Source organism: Urocitellus parryii, chromosome 5 (assembly GCF_045843805.1).
Source record: "Urocitellus parryii isolate mUroPar1 chromosome 5, mUroPar1.hap1, whole genome shotgun sequence".
In the NCBI taxonomy this organism is placed as follows: domain Eukaryota; kingdom Metazoa; phylum Chordata; class Mammalia; order Rodentia; family Sciuridae; genus Urocitellus; species Urocitellus parryii.
Genome location: NC_135535.1, coordinates 63079367 through 63094651, shown reverse-complemented (window position 1 = coordinate 63094651; position 15285 = coordinate 63079367). Strand labels below are relative to the sequence as shown.

General features: G+C 44.4%; 1 protein-coding gene across 1 annotated transcript; it reads left to right on the top strand.

Annotated features, from left to right (window-relative positions):
- Positions 1–4957: 4957 nt before the first annotated feature.
- On the top strand, positions 4958–11231 carry Amhr2 (anti-Mullerian hormone receptor type 2; the record flags this gene model as incomplete). The annotated part of the gene is given in 11 exon segments (XM_026398620.2): positions 4958–5210; positions 5432–5623; positions 5881–5958; positions 6159–6271; positions 6387–6617; positions 9061–9175; positions 9311–9483; positions 9687–9834; positions 10013–10149; positions 10963–11167; positions 11170–11231. Coding segments are annotated over 11 exon segments (1707 nt in total), but the record flags the coding sequence as incomplete, so codon positions are not given.
- Positions 11232–15285: the final 4054 nt, after the last annotated feature.

The following is a 15285-nucleotide window of genomic DNA, read 5'->3' as shown; positions in this document are numbered from 1 at the left end:
GAGCAGTGCAGCGCTCTACCCGAGTGCTCTACTGCTGAACCACAACCCAAGCCCAAGTCTTATCCATTCTTTAGTTTTAACATACATGTTGTCAACTCCCAAATCTCAAGCCCTGACTTTGTCTTGACCTGAAAACCTACTTATTGGACAATTTTATCTAAACATCCTGCAGATGAACTTGGTGTGTTAGAAGGGGAAATAATCCTTTGTATTCTGCATCTCCCTTAACAATATTACCTGCCCCTTAATTACTCATGCTTGAAACTTTAGAATCATCTTTTAGTTTTCCCTTTCATCTACCCATATGCATTTAATTGCTAGTCCTGTCAATTTTACCTATATAGTGTTTTTTGTTGTTTCATGTTTGTTTGCGTATCTGCTACAATCCCAGCTCTCTTTTATTTTATTTTTTTTAGAGAGAGAGAGAGAGAATCTTTTTTTAATATTTATTTTTTAGTTTTCAGCAGACACAACATCTTTGTTTGTATGTGGTGCTGAGGATCGAACCTGGGCCCCAACATGCCAGGCAAAAGTGCCACTGCTTGAGCCACATCCCCAGCCCTTTATTTTTTATCTTGAGACAAATACTCACTAAATTGCCAAGATTGGCCTGGAATTTAATTCTGCCTAACTGGGATTACAGGTGTGCACCGGTGCACCCAGCCAGTGCTCACTCTGGTTACTGGTTACATCTTATAACTGATCTCCATAAGCCCCAGTCATTCATCTTCCACATTGCCACAAGGCCCCTGCCTAAAATCCTTTGCTTTTAGTAGAAGTCTAAGCTTCTTGTTATAAAATTGAAAACCTTTCCAATCTGGTCCCAGTATATCTCTATGTTGATTTACTGTCTCAAATCTCATTGCTTTCTTGTCACTAAATATACATGCTTGTGTATGTTTGGCACTAGGGATCTAACTTGGGGCACTTTACCACTGAACTATATCCTTGGCCCTGTAAGATAGGGTCTTGGAAAGTTGCTGAGACTGGCCTCAAACTTGTGATCTTCCTGTCTGAGCCTCCTGGGATTACAGGGATGCACCACCATGTCCAGCATGCTTTGTGTTTATATATCTACCTTTTAAAAAAATTTAAAAAATTTTTAGTTGTAGGTGGACACAATACCTTTATTTCATTTTTATATGGTGTAAGGATCAAACCCAGTGCCTCACACGTGCTAGGCGAGCACTCTACCACTGAGTCACAACCCCAGCCCTTTACTCCTGCTCTTTGCTTTAAACAACCACTCTCTTAAAATCATTATGTTGACCTTTTTTTTTTTTTTTTTTTTTTTTGGTGCTGGGGATGAACCCAGGGCCTTGGGCTTGTGAGACAAGCACTCTAGCAACTGAGCTATACCCCCTACCCCTTTGTTGACCTTTAAGATGATTTAAATGCCCCTTTCTCTGAAACCCTCTTGGCATCTTTCTTACTTTATCTTCTATGTCTTAGGCATAATTACTTGAGCTTTCTTCTTGTAAACGGTTTTGGGGCATATCTCTAGTGTGACACGTAATTTTCTGGCTTCTTATTGATATAGCTGCTTGACTTTCTAGACTATGAATTCCTGAAGGGCAGGAATAATTTCTGTCTGAAATTATTAGGCCCAGCACCTAACAGAAACCTTTTCTAGACTGAAATCCATAGCTACCTGCTGAATTAAATAAAGGAACAGCTTACTTTGTAGTCAGTAGGATCAAAGGTAAATTATTGGGGGGCTGGGGGTGTGGCTCAGTGGAAGCACACTTGCCTAGCATGTGTGAGGCACTGGGTTCAATTCTCAGCACCGCATAAAAATAAATAAAATAAAGGTCTATCAACAACTAAAAAAAAAAAAAAAGTAAATTATTGGATCATTGCTGACTTGAATCAGGGAGCCCTAATGAAAGTGATTATGTAGAGGCTGGGGTTGTAGCTCAGTTGTGGAGCACTTGCACATGTGAGGCACTGGGTTCCATCCTCAGCAACACATAAAAATAAATAAAATAAAGGTATTGTGTCCATCTGAAACTTAAAAAAATATGTTTTAAAAAGTTAGGTGGAGGGGCTGGGGATGTGGCTCAAGCGGTAGCGCGCTTGCCTGGCATGCGTGCGGCCCGGGTTCGGTCCTCAGCACCACATACAACAAAGATGTTGTGTCTGCCGAGAACTAATAAATAAATAAATAAGAAATAAATATTAAAATTCTCTCTCCCCCCCTCACTCTCTCTTAAAAAAAAAAAAAAAACCACAGGAGGTCTTTGACCTCCATGGCTCTTAAAAAAAAAAAAAAAGTGGAATCTAGAAAGTCTTGACTCCTATGTGGTAGTCCTTTAGGACCTTCCTAATTCCTCAGTTACAGACTATTGCCACCACTACCATCCCACCTCTTTTTTTCTTTTCCACAGTACTGTTGATTGAACGTAGGACCTCCTGAGTGCTAAGCAAGGATTTGACAACTGAGTATGTTCCCAGCCCTTTTATTTTATTTTTTAATTGTGGTACTAGGGATTGAACCCAGGGCCTTGCTCATGCTAGGCAAGCACTCAACCACTGAACTACATTCACATTCTGTTTATAAATTTTTATTTTTCGACAGCGTCTCACTAAGTTGCCCAGGCTAACCTCAAACTTGTTATCCTTCTGCCTTAGCCTCCCAAGTGATTTGGCTTATAGGCATGTGTTACTACACCTAGCAGATTATTACACTTTTTATTTTTGTCTCAACTCTTAAAACCTAACTACCCGGAGCAGGTGTAATTCCCATCAACCTGACCGATTGTTTCTTCCTTAGGAGTAGTTATTTAAAGCTTTCACTGAGGAGACTACCTTTTTGTCTCAACCTTACCCTGCTCTCACTCTGAGGAGACAGCCTCCTGAGACATACCAGACAAAAGAAGTTATTTGATCTTCAACTCCCACCCCCACCCCCACCTTAGACTTATCTTGGAGCAGCTGAAGGAAGATAGCTGGAACTGAGCACAACATTTCATGGACCTCACTGGCACAGCCCCACAGGCTCTTAGAAGGGCCCAAGAAAGGATGAGTAGCTGTCTCTAGTCCTAGTTGTTCTACCAGCTTCTATTACACAATTATTGGAGCTTTTACTCCCCTCCTGAAAGGCCTCAGCATGCTCAGAGAGTACTCAGACACTTACCACCACCCCACCCTTTCCCATCTAGCCAGTTTATTCTGACAAGCTTTTCAGGAAGCCACTAGGGGGCAGAAAGCTTGAAAAATAGGGAACCAATCCCCTCTGATTAAATCTAATGGGACCCAGCCGCTTGTAGTTGTGGAAATAATTACCTATGACTGTGGATACTTTGGGGAAGAATCTGGTGGAGTTGGGCTTCTGTCTGTTGCAACACAAGCCATTGACCTTCTTCCAGCTCCTGCTGACATGCTCTTTACATACCCTATATTCTCCCTTCATATTTTATATTCGTAGAACTTAATACATTTAGGAGGTGTACTGTGTTTATTAATCATCAGAGAAGTTACTTTCTGCCTTCTTGCCACAGCGCAGACTTTGTCTTATGTCTGCTGTCCTCTGGTGGTGATAGTTTGAACTGTATTCTACCTACCTTCTAATTAGTGGTCTGCTGGCAGATAATGCTGGATATTTTTTCAGTAATCCAAATTCAAATTTTGAAATATGCATTTAATGAAAAATTTTTTCATTGCTGAATTTTGTATTTGTTTTCAGGCAGCATTACATAATACAAAGAATAGAGCCTGGTCTTTTGAGTCAGAATTACCTAGGTTCATATCACAGTTCTGCTGTTTTCTACTGACCTTGGGCAACTTACCTAAACTGAATTTTCTTGTCTATAAAGTGGAGATATAATAAACATCTCAGTGGGGGAATTAGATGATTGTAAAATGCATAGCCCCAACTACCCTAGCACATAGTAGGTGCTCAATAAAAAGTTGTAATTGCTTCAATAATGGTAATTTGCTCAGTGTGTGAATCCATGTGATTTTTGTTTCTTTCTTTGTTTTGTAGTGCTGGGGATTGAATCCACAACCTCACATATGCTAGGCAAGTGCTCTACTACTAAGTTATATCCCCAGCTGTTTTATTATTATGGTAAAATACACATAAAAATTAACCATTGTAACTATTTTCAGTGTCTTTTTTTTTTAACTCTGAGAAATTTTATGTACTTTCTGACCCTTGAGTTTGAAAAATGAGGTAAAATCTAGTATGGGTTATGAGGCCTCCCTCTGCCCAGGAAGCTGTAGATCTGAGCCCTGAATACATGAGTTACAGGGGATATTGGGCAAAGCTAAATGGCTCTAGGTATTTGACCTTGCTTTGATTTCTAGCCTGAGAAAGGCTGACTGGATCCTGCACCTTCTTCCAAGGTCAGCAAAGGGCAGAGATTTGTAGTTAGGTATCACTGGATTCTCAGCTGGGCCTCCAAATCCCCCTCCTCCTGCTCTTCAGAGAAAAGAGGGGGTGGCTAAAGAGAGGAGGATATGAGATTGGTTCTCTGCTCCTCCCTTTCTTTCCCTGTTTTCCTCATACCCACTCTCTCCCCCACAGCAGCCTTCTCCCCCACAGCGAGACTGGGATAGGATAGAGGGGGTGGAGTTGGGGACTCAAGGCTTAGAAGCTCCATAGTGCCCTGTATCTGAAGGGAGCTTTGCTCTGGGGCAGCTGTGCTGGCTTATGCTCTCCTCCTCCTGCTGCTGCCATCCTTCAACAAGATGCTGGGGAGATTGGGACTTTGGGCATTGCTTCCTACAGCTGTACAAGGTGAGTGTCTATAGGGAGGGGCAGGATCTTTCCACCCACTCAGTGAGCAAAAGGGACTCTTGAAGCAGAAGCCATCACTTTGGAAGAGTGGTGAGTGGGCTGGATGGGTGAGGGTGAAGGGTAGTCATGTGTCCCTGTGGTGGCATCAGGTTCCAGGCCTCTGCTGACCTGGGTTTCCCCTGTGGCTTTGCTGACCCTGGGAAATGAAAATCATGTTTTGTCTATCCTTTTGCCCCTACATTCACACCCTTCTTGAATCCTTCCCTTTCCCCACCCTGGGTTTCAGCACCACCAAACAGGAGGACCTGTGTGTTCTTTGAGGCCCCTGGAGTGCGGGGAAGCACAAAGACACTGGGGGAGCTGCTAGATGCAGGACCAGGGCCTCCCAGGGTTATTCGCTGCCTCTACAGTCACTGCTGCTTTGGGATCTGGAACCTGACCCAAGGCCGGGCCCAGGTGGAAATGCAAGGTGAATGGCAAAGTATATGGCAAGTGATAGTTAGGGTGGGAGACAGGAATGTCCTGGGGGAGAAGGGGAGAGATGGAAATGTGTGGAGGAAAAGAAAAGCCTATGTGAGATAGAAGGATGCTTCTTGCAGAGAAGGGAGTTATCCTTTCTGATTCCAGACCCCATTTTGTCCTCTCCCTTGTTCCTTCTATTCTACTCTTTCCCTAATCCTACCCCATCAGGATGCCGAGACAGTGATGAGCCAGGCTGTGAATCCCTCCACTGTGACCTGAGTCCCCGAGCCCATCCCAGCCCTGGCTCCACTCTCTTCACCTGCTCCTGTGGCACTGACTTTTGCAATGCCAATTACAGCCATCTGCCTTCTCCAGGGAACCTGGGGGTTCCTGGCCCCCAAGGTACCCAGGCTACCCCAGGTAATTACTGGCTAGAGCCCCATCCTGAGGCCCAGGTAAGGAGGAGAGGTAGAACCAGGTCTAGTTCTCACCCTACCCCCTCCCTAAGCTTTCCTCCTCCTGGCCTTGGGAAGCTGGTTGCCCTGGTGACAGAGAGATAAGGGGGCTTGTGACTAGGATGGGGGTGGGTTGAGAAGCAAGCTCTCTGAGCAGGGGAGAGGTGCAGAGAGCAGTTTGGGGCAATGTTCACCCACCTCTGTTCTTGCCTTAATGACCAGGCGAGTCCATCTGGATGGCATTGGTGCTGTTGGGGCTGCTTCTCCTCCTCCTGCTTCTACTGAGCAGCATCATCTTGGGTACTAATTTGCCCCATCTCTCCCTTATGACCAAGATACTGCCCTCAAGCTCTGAGTCTCTTGTCACCACTGACCCCACATTCCTGAGATCTCTATACACTGTCTTTCATGACCTCCACAGACACCTCCTTCCTGCAAAGTCCCCTTCCCTTGTCCCCATGCCTATACACCCTGACCTTCAGGTTCTTCTCTGCAACCAGCCCTGCTACAGCGAAAAGCCTACAGAGTGCAAGGTGGGCCACAGCCAGAGCCAAACTCAGGCAGGGACTGGAGTGAGGAGCTGCCGGAGCTGCCAGAGCTGTGCTTCTCCCAGGTGCCCCCTGGAGGGAGGAAGGGCTCCTCTGGGCATTCCTGGAGGTTGTACTGGGGAGAAAATCTGGCCCTGGTGTTAGTTCGGAGGCCTGCACCCAGCACAGTGTTCCCACTAGGTAATCCAAGAAGGAAGTCACGCAGTGATGTGGGCCGGGAGGCTGCAAGGCGAGCTGGTAGCCATCAAGGCCTTCCCTCCAAGGGCTGTGGCCCAGTTCCGAGCCGAAAGAGCAGTGTATGAGCTGCCAGGCCTACAGCATGACCACATTGTCCGCTTTATTACTGCTGGCCAGGGGGGCCCTGGCTCCCTGCCCTCTGGGCCCCTGCTGATACTGGAATTGCATCCCAAGGTGAGGACTAAGGAGTATGTGTGTGTGTGTGTGTGTGTGTGTGTGTGTGTGTGTGGAGTTGGGGGAGATTGCATGGCAGGGGGCTGGCTATATACACTTATTCTTCTGCTTTAGATTTTCTCTTCCTTAAAGCAATTTTTTTTTTTTAAACTGGGGATTGAACAGTACTTTACCACTGAGCTATATCCCCAAATCTTTTTATTTTTTTATTTTGAGACAGGATCTCATTAAGTTGCTTAGGGTCTTGCTAAATTGAAGAGGCTTGCCTCAAACTTGCGATCCTCCTGCCTCAGCCTTCCCTGGGATTACAGTCATACACCACCATGTGTGGCTTGTCTTTTTCTTTTTTATTACACAAGTAATGCACACTTTTTTTTTTTTTTTTTTTGAGATGGGCTCTCTCCCTATGTTCCCCAGCCTGGCCCTGAACTCTTGGGCACAGTGATTTTCCTGTCTCAATGCCCAAGTAGCTGGGACTGCAGGTGTATACCACCCACCTGGCTCATGTTAATATTTTTAACCCTTAAAATATAGATAAGGGAAGGGAGAAACCAAACAGTTAATATTCCCAACCTTGAAGAAAACCATTGTTGGGCTGGGGATGTGGCTCAAGTGGTAGCACGCTCGCCTGGCATGCGTGCGGCCCAGGTTCGATCCTCAGCACCACATACAAACAAAGATGTTGTATTAAAATTCTCTCTCTCTCTCTCTCTCTCTCTCTCTCTCTCTTTAAAAAAAAAAAAAAAAAGAAAACCATTGTTAAAGAAATAGCTCACCCAATACAGTGGCAAAAACTTGTAATCCTAGCCAGTTGGGAAGCTGAGGCAGGGGGATCACAAATTGGAGGCCAGCCTGGGTGATTTAGCAAGACCCTGTCTTAAAATAAAAAATAAAAAGGGCTGGGGCTATAGCAAAGTGGTAAAGTGCCCCTGGGTTCAATCCCCAGTATGGTGGGGATGGGGGTGGATAAAAAGACTGGAGGTATAAGTGTCATATGTCAAATGTACTAAAATCTAAAAGGGAGGGCCCTGAGGTGGAGAACAATGAGTTGCAGGATAAAGAGGGGGAAGTAGGCAGAGGCCAGAGACACTGGGCCTTGTCAGTTTACTAAAGGTTGGGATTGTTTTTTTGGTTTCTATAGCATTTCCCATCTAATAGGCATTGTATTAAGCACTTTAGACACATTTTCATACTTAATATTCACATACTATGAGGTAGGAATTACTATCCACAGAGGCTCAGGAAAGAAAGTCATTTTCCCAGGATTGGTGTGACTCTAGAGTTGCTTTTCTCCTGTTCACCCCAACAGCAGGACTCTTCCACCTGTGTGTAAGAGCTCCATGACCCATCCTTTTCCTCTTGTGTTCAACCTCTTCAACCTGTTTCAGTGCCCAAATGCAGTAGTCCTTTCCTGGATTTTATCAGCCCCTACAGCTCCTCTATTTCTGAGATCTTGAATTCTGGAAAGTCCCCCCTTTGACCATATTCCTCCTGACCCTGCTCAAAAATCACTTTTTGTTCCTTTAACTGTGTCTGACTTCCCATAGACAGTTAGTGGTTTTTGCTTCACATCTATGGCACTTTTTTTCCCCCATTGTGGTATTTATTGCATTCTATGCTTATATGTTATCATTATGTCTCACCTGTCCCTGAGCTACCTTGGTGTCTCAATACAGTTGCTGGTATACCAAAGGTACTCAAAAATGTTTGTTGAATGGGGGGCTCCATTGCTCCTTTGCCTCCAGTTCCTTATCTGCTACTCCTATCCACCAGGTCTACCTATCCATGTCTACAGAGACCTTCCTCTTCTCTTTGTTTCAAGTTCTCTGAGTTGGCATAAGGTGGTGGTTAATAGTGGGTGATTCGTGAGTCAGACTGCTTGGATCTGTGCCCCACTTGTCTCTCACCAACTGACCTTAAGCAAGTTTATTTAACTTCCTCTAAGCTCTTCCTCTGTAAAATAGAGGTGATCAGAATACTTCCCTTGTAAGGTCATCATGAAGATTTCAGAGGCCAGTGCACATGGCCTGGGCCACAATATGCACTCAGTTATATTGACTTGAAGTCCCTTCCTTCCTTCCTTCCTTCCTTCCTTCCTTCCTTCCTTCCTTCCTTCCTTCCTTCCTTCCTTCTCTGTAGTTGTGGATGGACAGAATGCCTTTATTTTATTTGTTTATTTTTATGTGGTGCTGAGGATAGAACCCAGTGCCTCACACATGCAAAGCAAGCGCTCTGCCACTGAACTACAGTCCCAACTACTGGAGTTACTATTTTTCGCATCAATCTCACTGATGCTCATTCTTACTCCTCCACTGCCTGTTGTTGTCTTGGTCTGGACCTGTCAGGGTGTCTGTCTGCAGGGCAGGTTTGGAAAGAGATCTGTCAACTGATCCCTACTCTCTGGGATTTATCAGTTACCCCTCTTCTCTCTGCTTTTCCTCAGGGCTCTCTGTGCCACTACTTGACCCAGCACACCAGTGACTGGGGAAGTTCCTTGCGGATGGCACTCTCCCTGGCCCAGGGCCTGGCATTTCTGCATGAGGAACGCTGGCAGGATGGTGGGTGAACCGGCTGCCAAGGGAGTCAGGAACCACACTACTACTGTGTTCAATTTTCCCTTAGCTTGGAAGGGAAAGATTGGGTCAAAAGAGTGAGGAAGACCTATATCTCTTCAACCTTGGATTTTCTCACAGGCCAGTATAAACCAGGTATTGCCCACCGAGATCTGAGCAGCCAGAATGTGCTCATTCGGGAAGACAGGTCATGTGCAATTGGAGATCTAGGCCTAGCCTTGGCGCTCCCTGGTTTCAGTGGGTCCCCTGCCTGGGATCCTTCTCAATCCCAAGGCCCAGCTACCATCATGGAGGTGAGTACTATGGGTAAGGGTAATAGACAGGATGATGGTGGTAGCATTGTGACTATCACTATGGCAGTAGTGCTATGCAGCAGTGCCTGAAGTGGTAGGGACATTGCTGAGTCTATGGTGGGGGGCATTATGTTGCATGAATTAGGGATGCAATGAGGGTTGCCACAGAGATGATTCTTGGCCCTCCACACCTTGCTCTCCAGGCTGGCACCCAAAGGTACATGGCACCAGAACTCTTGGACAAGACTCTGGACCTCCAGGACTGGGGCACAGCCCTTCGGCGAGCAGATGTTTACTCTCTGGCTCTGCTTCTATGGGAGATCATGAGCCGCTGCCCCGATTTGAGCTCTGGTAAATTTCTTTTTTTTTTTTTTTTTTTTTCTGGTAAATTTCTTACTCCTGGTGCCCCACTCACCCCTTCTAGGCTTACTGACTTGGTTCCAGAAAGCTGTGACCTTCTTTCCCTGCCTTCACTACATGGGAGGCACCTCAGGGAAAGCTTACATCTATTCCTTGTACCTTCCCCCAGATGGCAGACCATCACCTTTCCAACTGGCCTATGAGGCAGAACTGGGCAGCACTCCCACCACCTGTGAGCTATGGGCCTTGGTAGTAGAGGAGAGGAGGCGCCCTTATATCCCATCTACCTGGATATCCTTTGTTACAGTAAGAGGCCACTTCTAGCCAGCTGGGGACTGGGTATGGGCTTCAAGGACTTCTCTTCCAGGACCAGTCTATCTATTCCTGTCTCCTCTCATCTCTCACCACTCCCTGGTTCATGTTCCTCTGAGACTAGAAAAACTAAAGAGGTCCTCAGTTGACCCTCTTTCACCCTAAGTCTCATACACCCCATTCCATCCACAACTTTCCTGCTCAAGTCTCTCTGTACTCTCCACCATCAATTAGCCCTGTTCCTCATTTCAGCAGACCATCCCTGACTTTGCTTCTTTTCTGGGCTCTGCTTCCAAGAAGGTGCCTCCCCTGGTATGTTGGAACCCAAAATCTAACCAGTAACTTCTTGTTGTGTCTCATACATCTGTATTTCTGATGCAACCCAATAAAAGTCAGTTCTAGGTAGCTCAGTAATAGATCACATGCTTAGCATGTTCAAAACCCTGGGTTCAATACCTAGCACTGCAAAAAAAAAAAAAAAAAAAAAGGAAAGGAAAGGAAAGAAACAGAAAATAGGAGTGGCTGGTGCAGTGGTGCACTCCTGTAATCCTAGCAACTTAGAAGGCTAAGGCAGAAGGGTTACAAGTTTGAGGACCACCTTGGCAATTTAGTGAGACCCTGTCTCAAAATAAATAAATATATAAAAAGGGCTGGGGGTGTAGTTCAGTGGTAAAGTGCCCAGTGAAACAACAACAAAACACAGACAAAAACAGGAGTAGTAGACATTGAAGATGGAAGATGCCTTTTAACCTTGGGGTCTACTCAAGATCCCAGGGTCAAGCCTGCTTCCCCCGTCATTCCTCCGAGGACCCTGGTGGACTGAGGGAGCTCTTGGAAGACTGCTGGGATGCTGATCCAGAAGCACGACTGACAGCTGAGTGTGTACAGCAGCGCCTGGCTGTCCTGGCCCATCCTCAGGAGGACTACCCCAACCAAGAGAATTATACACACAGCTGCCTACCTCTCTGCCCAGAAGACTGTACCTCCACTCCTACCCCTGCTATTCTCCCCTGTGGCCTCAGCTGAGGGCCTGTCACTTCAGTATTCATTAAGGCCTTGATTCCAGGAATCCTTAGTTTTATCTTAGTTCTCATGTGTAAATGAGCAGTTTATGTGGAATCTATGTTCATGTAAACATAAATGTGATCATGTGCCTGTTTGGGCTGCCTCATGACTACCTTTCCCACTTGCTGAATCTGGGATTATTCTGTGGCATCTGGTTCACAGCAGTTCTGACCAGTGAATAGTGGTAGATGTGCACAGGAAAAAGAATAAAGCGAGCTTTCCAGATTTTTATCCTTGGCCTTCCACCTTTCATGTGACCCTGGGCCCTCCCTTCTCTCTCCTTTCTCCACTAGAACTTTTTTTTTTTTTTTTTTTTTTTTTTTTTTTTTTTTTTTTTTTTTAATGGTGGTATCTCACTGAGTACTGTGGTATACACCTATAATCCAGCAACTCAGAAGACTGAGGCAGGAGGATTGCAAATAAGGGCTAGAGATGTAACTCAGTGGTTAAGTTCCCCTGGGTTCAATTCCTAATACCAAAAAAAATAAAAAAAGATAAAGGGCTGTGAATGTAGTTCAGTGTTAAAGCACCATGGGTTCAATTCCCAGTGCCAAATGAATGAATGAATAGATAGATAGATAGATAGATAGATAGATAAGTGATGGATCTCCTTCTGGGCACTGGGGAAAGAAGAGTGAACACAATGAGGTCACTGTACCTGAAGGTGCTCAGTAGCCTGCAGCTCATATTGTAGGCTCTGTACAGGGTGGTGGAGTAATAGGGAAGCCTTAAGCAGGGAACTTCATAGAGCATGGTATGCTCAAGTTGGGTCTTGCTTGAGCAGGAGTTTCCCAAGAACATGGGGCAATAGGGCATTCCTGGCCTCCGTAAGGGGTAGTAGCATACAGTATACAAAGAGAACACAGGTAATTTGGATAGCAAAAATGTAAGATGCATGGTGGGGAGACAAGGGAAGGGATGCAAAGAATAGCAGGTAATGTTTTGTGAGCCCTGATAAGAAGTTCTTCTTTTATTTATTTATTTATTTATTTATTTTTGTACCTATTTTCCCACTTCAACCTAAGCTGAACACCACTTTCTGGATAATCTTTAAACATAATGTACACTACATCTTGCCTTTGCTTAACAGTCCACTTTAATTTTCCATTATAATTCTGCTAACACCATTTACAGGGGAGAAGACCAAGGGCTCAAGAAGTTCAGAAATGTGTTTAAGATCACATAGGTCACACAACTTTTAGATAACAAAGCAAGGGAGCCAGGTGTGAGTCACTTCTTAGTCACTTCGATAATCCCAGTGACTCAGAAGTTTGAGGCAAAAGGATCATAAATTTGAGGCCAGCCTCAGCAATTTAGTAAGACCCTGCCCAAAATTAAAAAAAAAAAATTACATAGGACTGGGGATGTGACTCAGTGCTACAGTGCTTCTGGGTTCAGTCTCCAGTGCTGAAAAATAAATGAATGAATAAATAAATAAAAATAAACAAAACAACAATAAAAAAACCAAAGCAAGTCATTAAAAATGTTTTACAGGGAGTGGTGGCACTTGCTTATCTATAATCCCAGTGGCTCAGGAGGCTGAGGCAGGAAGATTGCAAGTTGAAAACCAACTTCAGCAATTTAGCAACTACCTAAGCAACTCAGTAAGATCCTGGTCTCTAAATTAAATGTAAAATAGAGCTGAGTTTATGGCTCAGTGGTTAAAGCCCCTGGGTTTAATCCCCAGTAGGGGGAGGGGGAAGGGGCTCTTAAAAGCTGGGTGCAGTGGCAAAAACATCTGTAATCCTAGCTACTTGGGAGGCTGAGGCAGGAGAATGCTTGAATCTAGAAGTTCTTGGCCAACCTAAGCAATATAATGAGAACCTGTCTCAAAAAAAAAAAAAAATCATCTTTATGAAAACCCTGTAAATTATGAGAAATGAATGTACAAAGGAATGTACAAACCTGTTGATGAGCATAGACTATGTTAGATAAACAAATCCACCTATGATCACAAGAGAAACAGACAAGTTCCAATTGACATTTTACAAAATACTTGACCAGGTACTCAAACCATCAAGGTCATCAAATACAAAAAATCTGATGGGGCTGGGGATGTGGCTCAAGCGGTAGCACACTCGCCTAGTGTGCGTGCGGCCCAGGTTGGATCCTCAGCACCACATACAAACGAAGATGTTGTGTCCGCCGAGAACTAAGAAAAAATAAATAAATATTAAAATTCTCTCTCTCTGTCCCCCCCTCTCTCTCACTCTCTCTTTAAAAAAAAAAATCTGAGAAACTATTACAACTGATTAACAAAATGATTGTATGATTCAGCTTGACATGACTGCTGACGTTTTGAGCTATAACTACTATGACTGCCTCAGTGTAATTCTAGATAATTTGTTTTGTTTTGTTTTTTTCTTTTGGTACAAGGGATTGAACCAAGGGGTGCTTAACCACTGAGTCACATCCCCAGCCCTTTTTAAATATTTTATTTACAGATAGGGTCTCACTGAGTTGCTTAGGGCCTTGCTAAATTGCTGAGGCTGGCTTTGAACTCCAGACCCTCCTGCCTCAGCCTCCAAACTGTTGGGATTACAGGCATGTGCCACCATGCCTGGTTCTACCTGGTTTTTCCTGCATAGTTTTTTTTTTTTTTTGGTTTGGTACTGGGGATTGAACCAAGGGGCATTTTACCACTGTGCTACATCCCTAGCCATTTTTTGAGACAGGATCTTGCTGAATTGCTTAGGGCCTTGCTAAATTGCTGAGGTTGGGTTTGAAGTTGTGATCCTCCTACCTCAGTTTCCAGAGTCTCTGGGCTTACAGGCCTGCACCACTAGCCTAGCCTCCTGCATAGTTTTCAAGCACACTATAAATAGAACTATTAGTGTGGTATGTGGAACTTTACAACCTGATCCTGGCTCTGGGAATATGTCTGACTCTTTGATATTAGCTTAAGATAAGTCAGGTACTCCAGCTGGAATGAGTCACTTCTATTATAAAGCTCATAGACATGTCCCATGATCCAAATTGTGGGCACCCAACTGTACATTGAGGCTGGTCCTGATACACTAGGATTGGGTTGTTCTGGAACACGGAAATGGAGCCAAAACTAAATAAATCTGAATAAAGCATGGACTTTCATTAATAAATCAATATTGATTCATTGGGGCTTGGGTGTATCTTAGTGGTAGAGTGTGTACTTAGCATGTGTGAAGTCCTGGGTTCAATCTCCAGCACCACCCCATATACTCACTGGCACAACAGATGCATGAAACTGGTTTACTAAATTTCTAGCAAACATATCTTTACTCCTGTAAGATGTTTATAATAGGGGAATTGTATGGAAACTCTCTGTACTATTGTCATAATTTTTCTGAAAATCTAAGATGATTATAAAAATAAAATTCATCTAAAAACATATGGTAGTAGGCTGGGTTGTGGCTCAGTGGTAGAGTGCTTGGCAAGCATGTTGTGAGGCACTGGGTTTGACTCTCAGCACCAGCACTGCATATAAAGAAATAAAATAAAGGTCCATTGACTACTAAAACAAAACAAAAAAAATTAAAAACAAAAATAAAACAAAACACATGGGAGTGCTGGGTTTGGTGACATATGCCTGTAATCCCAGAGGCTGAGTTGGGAGGATTGCAAATTTAAGACCAGCCTTGGCAATTTAACAAAACTGTAAGCAATTTAGTGAGACCCTGTCTCAACATATAAAGGTTTGGGGACATAGCTCAATGATAAAATCCCCCTGGATTCAATTCCAGGTGCAAATAAACAACAACAACAAAAAATTAGAGGGACAGGCGTGGTGATGCATATCTGTAATCTCAGCAACTTTGGAGGATGAAGCAGGATGATCACATGTTGAGGCCAGCCTGGACAACACAGCAAGACTGTGAATCAAAAGATGCAAAGGTGCCGAAGCCAAGTGCCAATGACTCGGCTTGGCACAGAATCACGAGCCACCACACAGCTCTGTAGGTTCAAAACGCAATTCTTTATTCCGGATCTCACATAGCCCTCCACACACGTTCAGGGCAGTCTCGTTCTGCCGCACACTTCACCTACTCCACGAGGCTTTTTCCAAAATCCCATTTGAATCTCACGAGA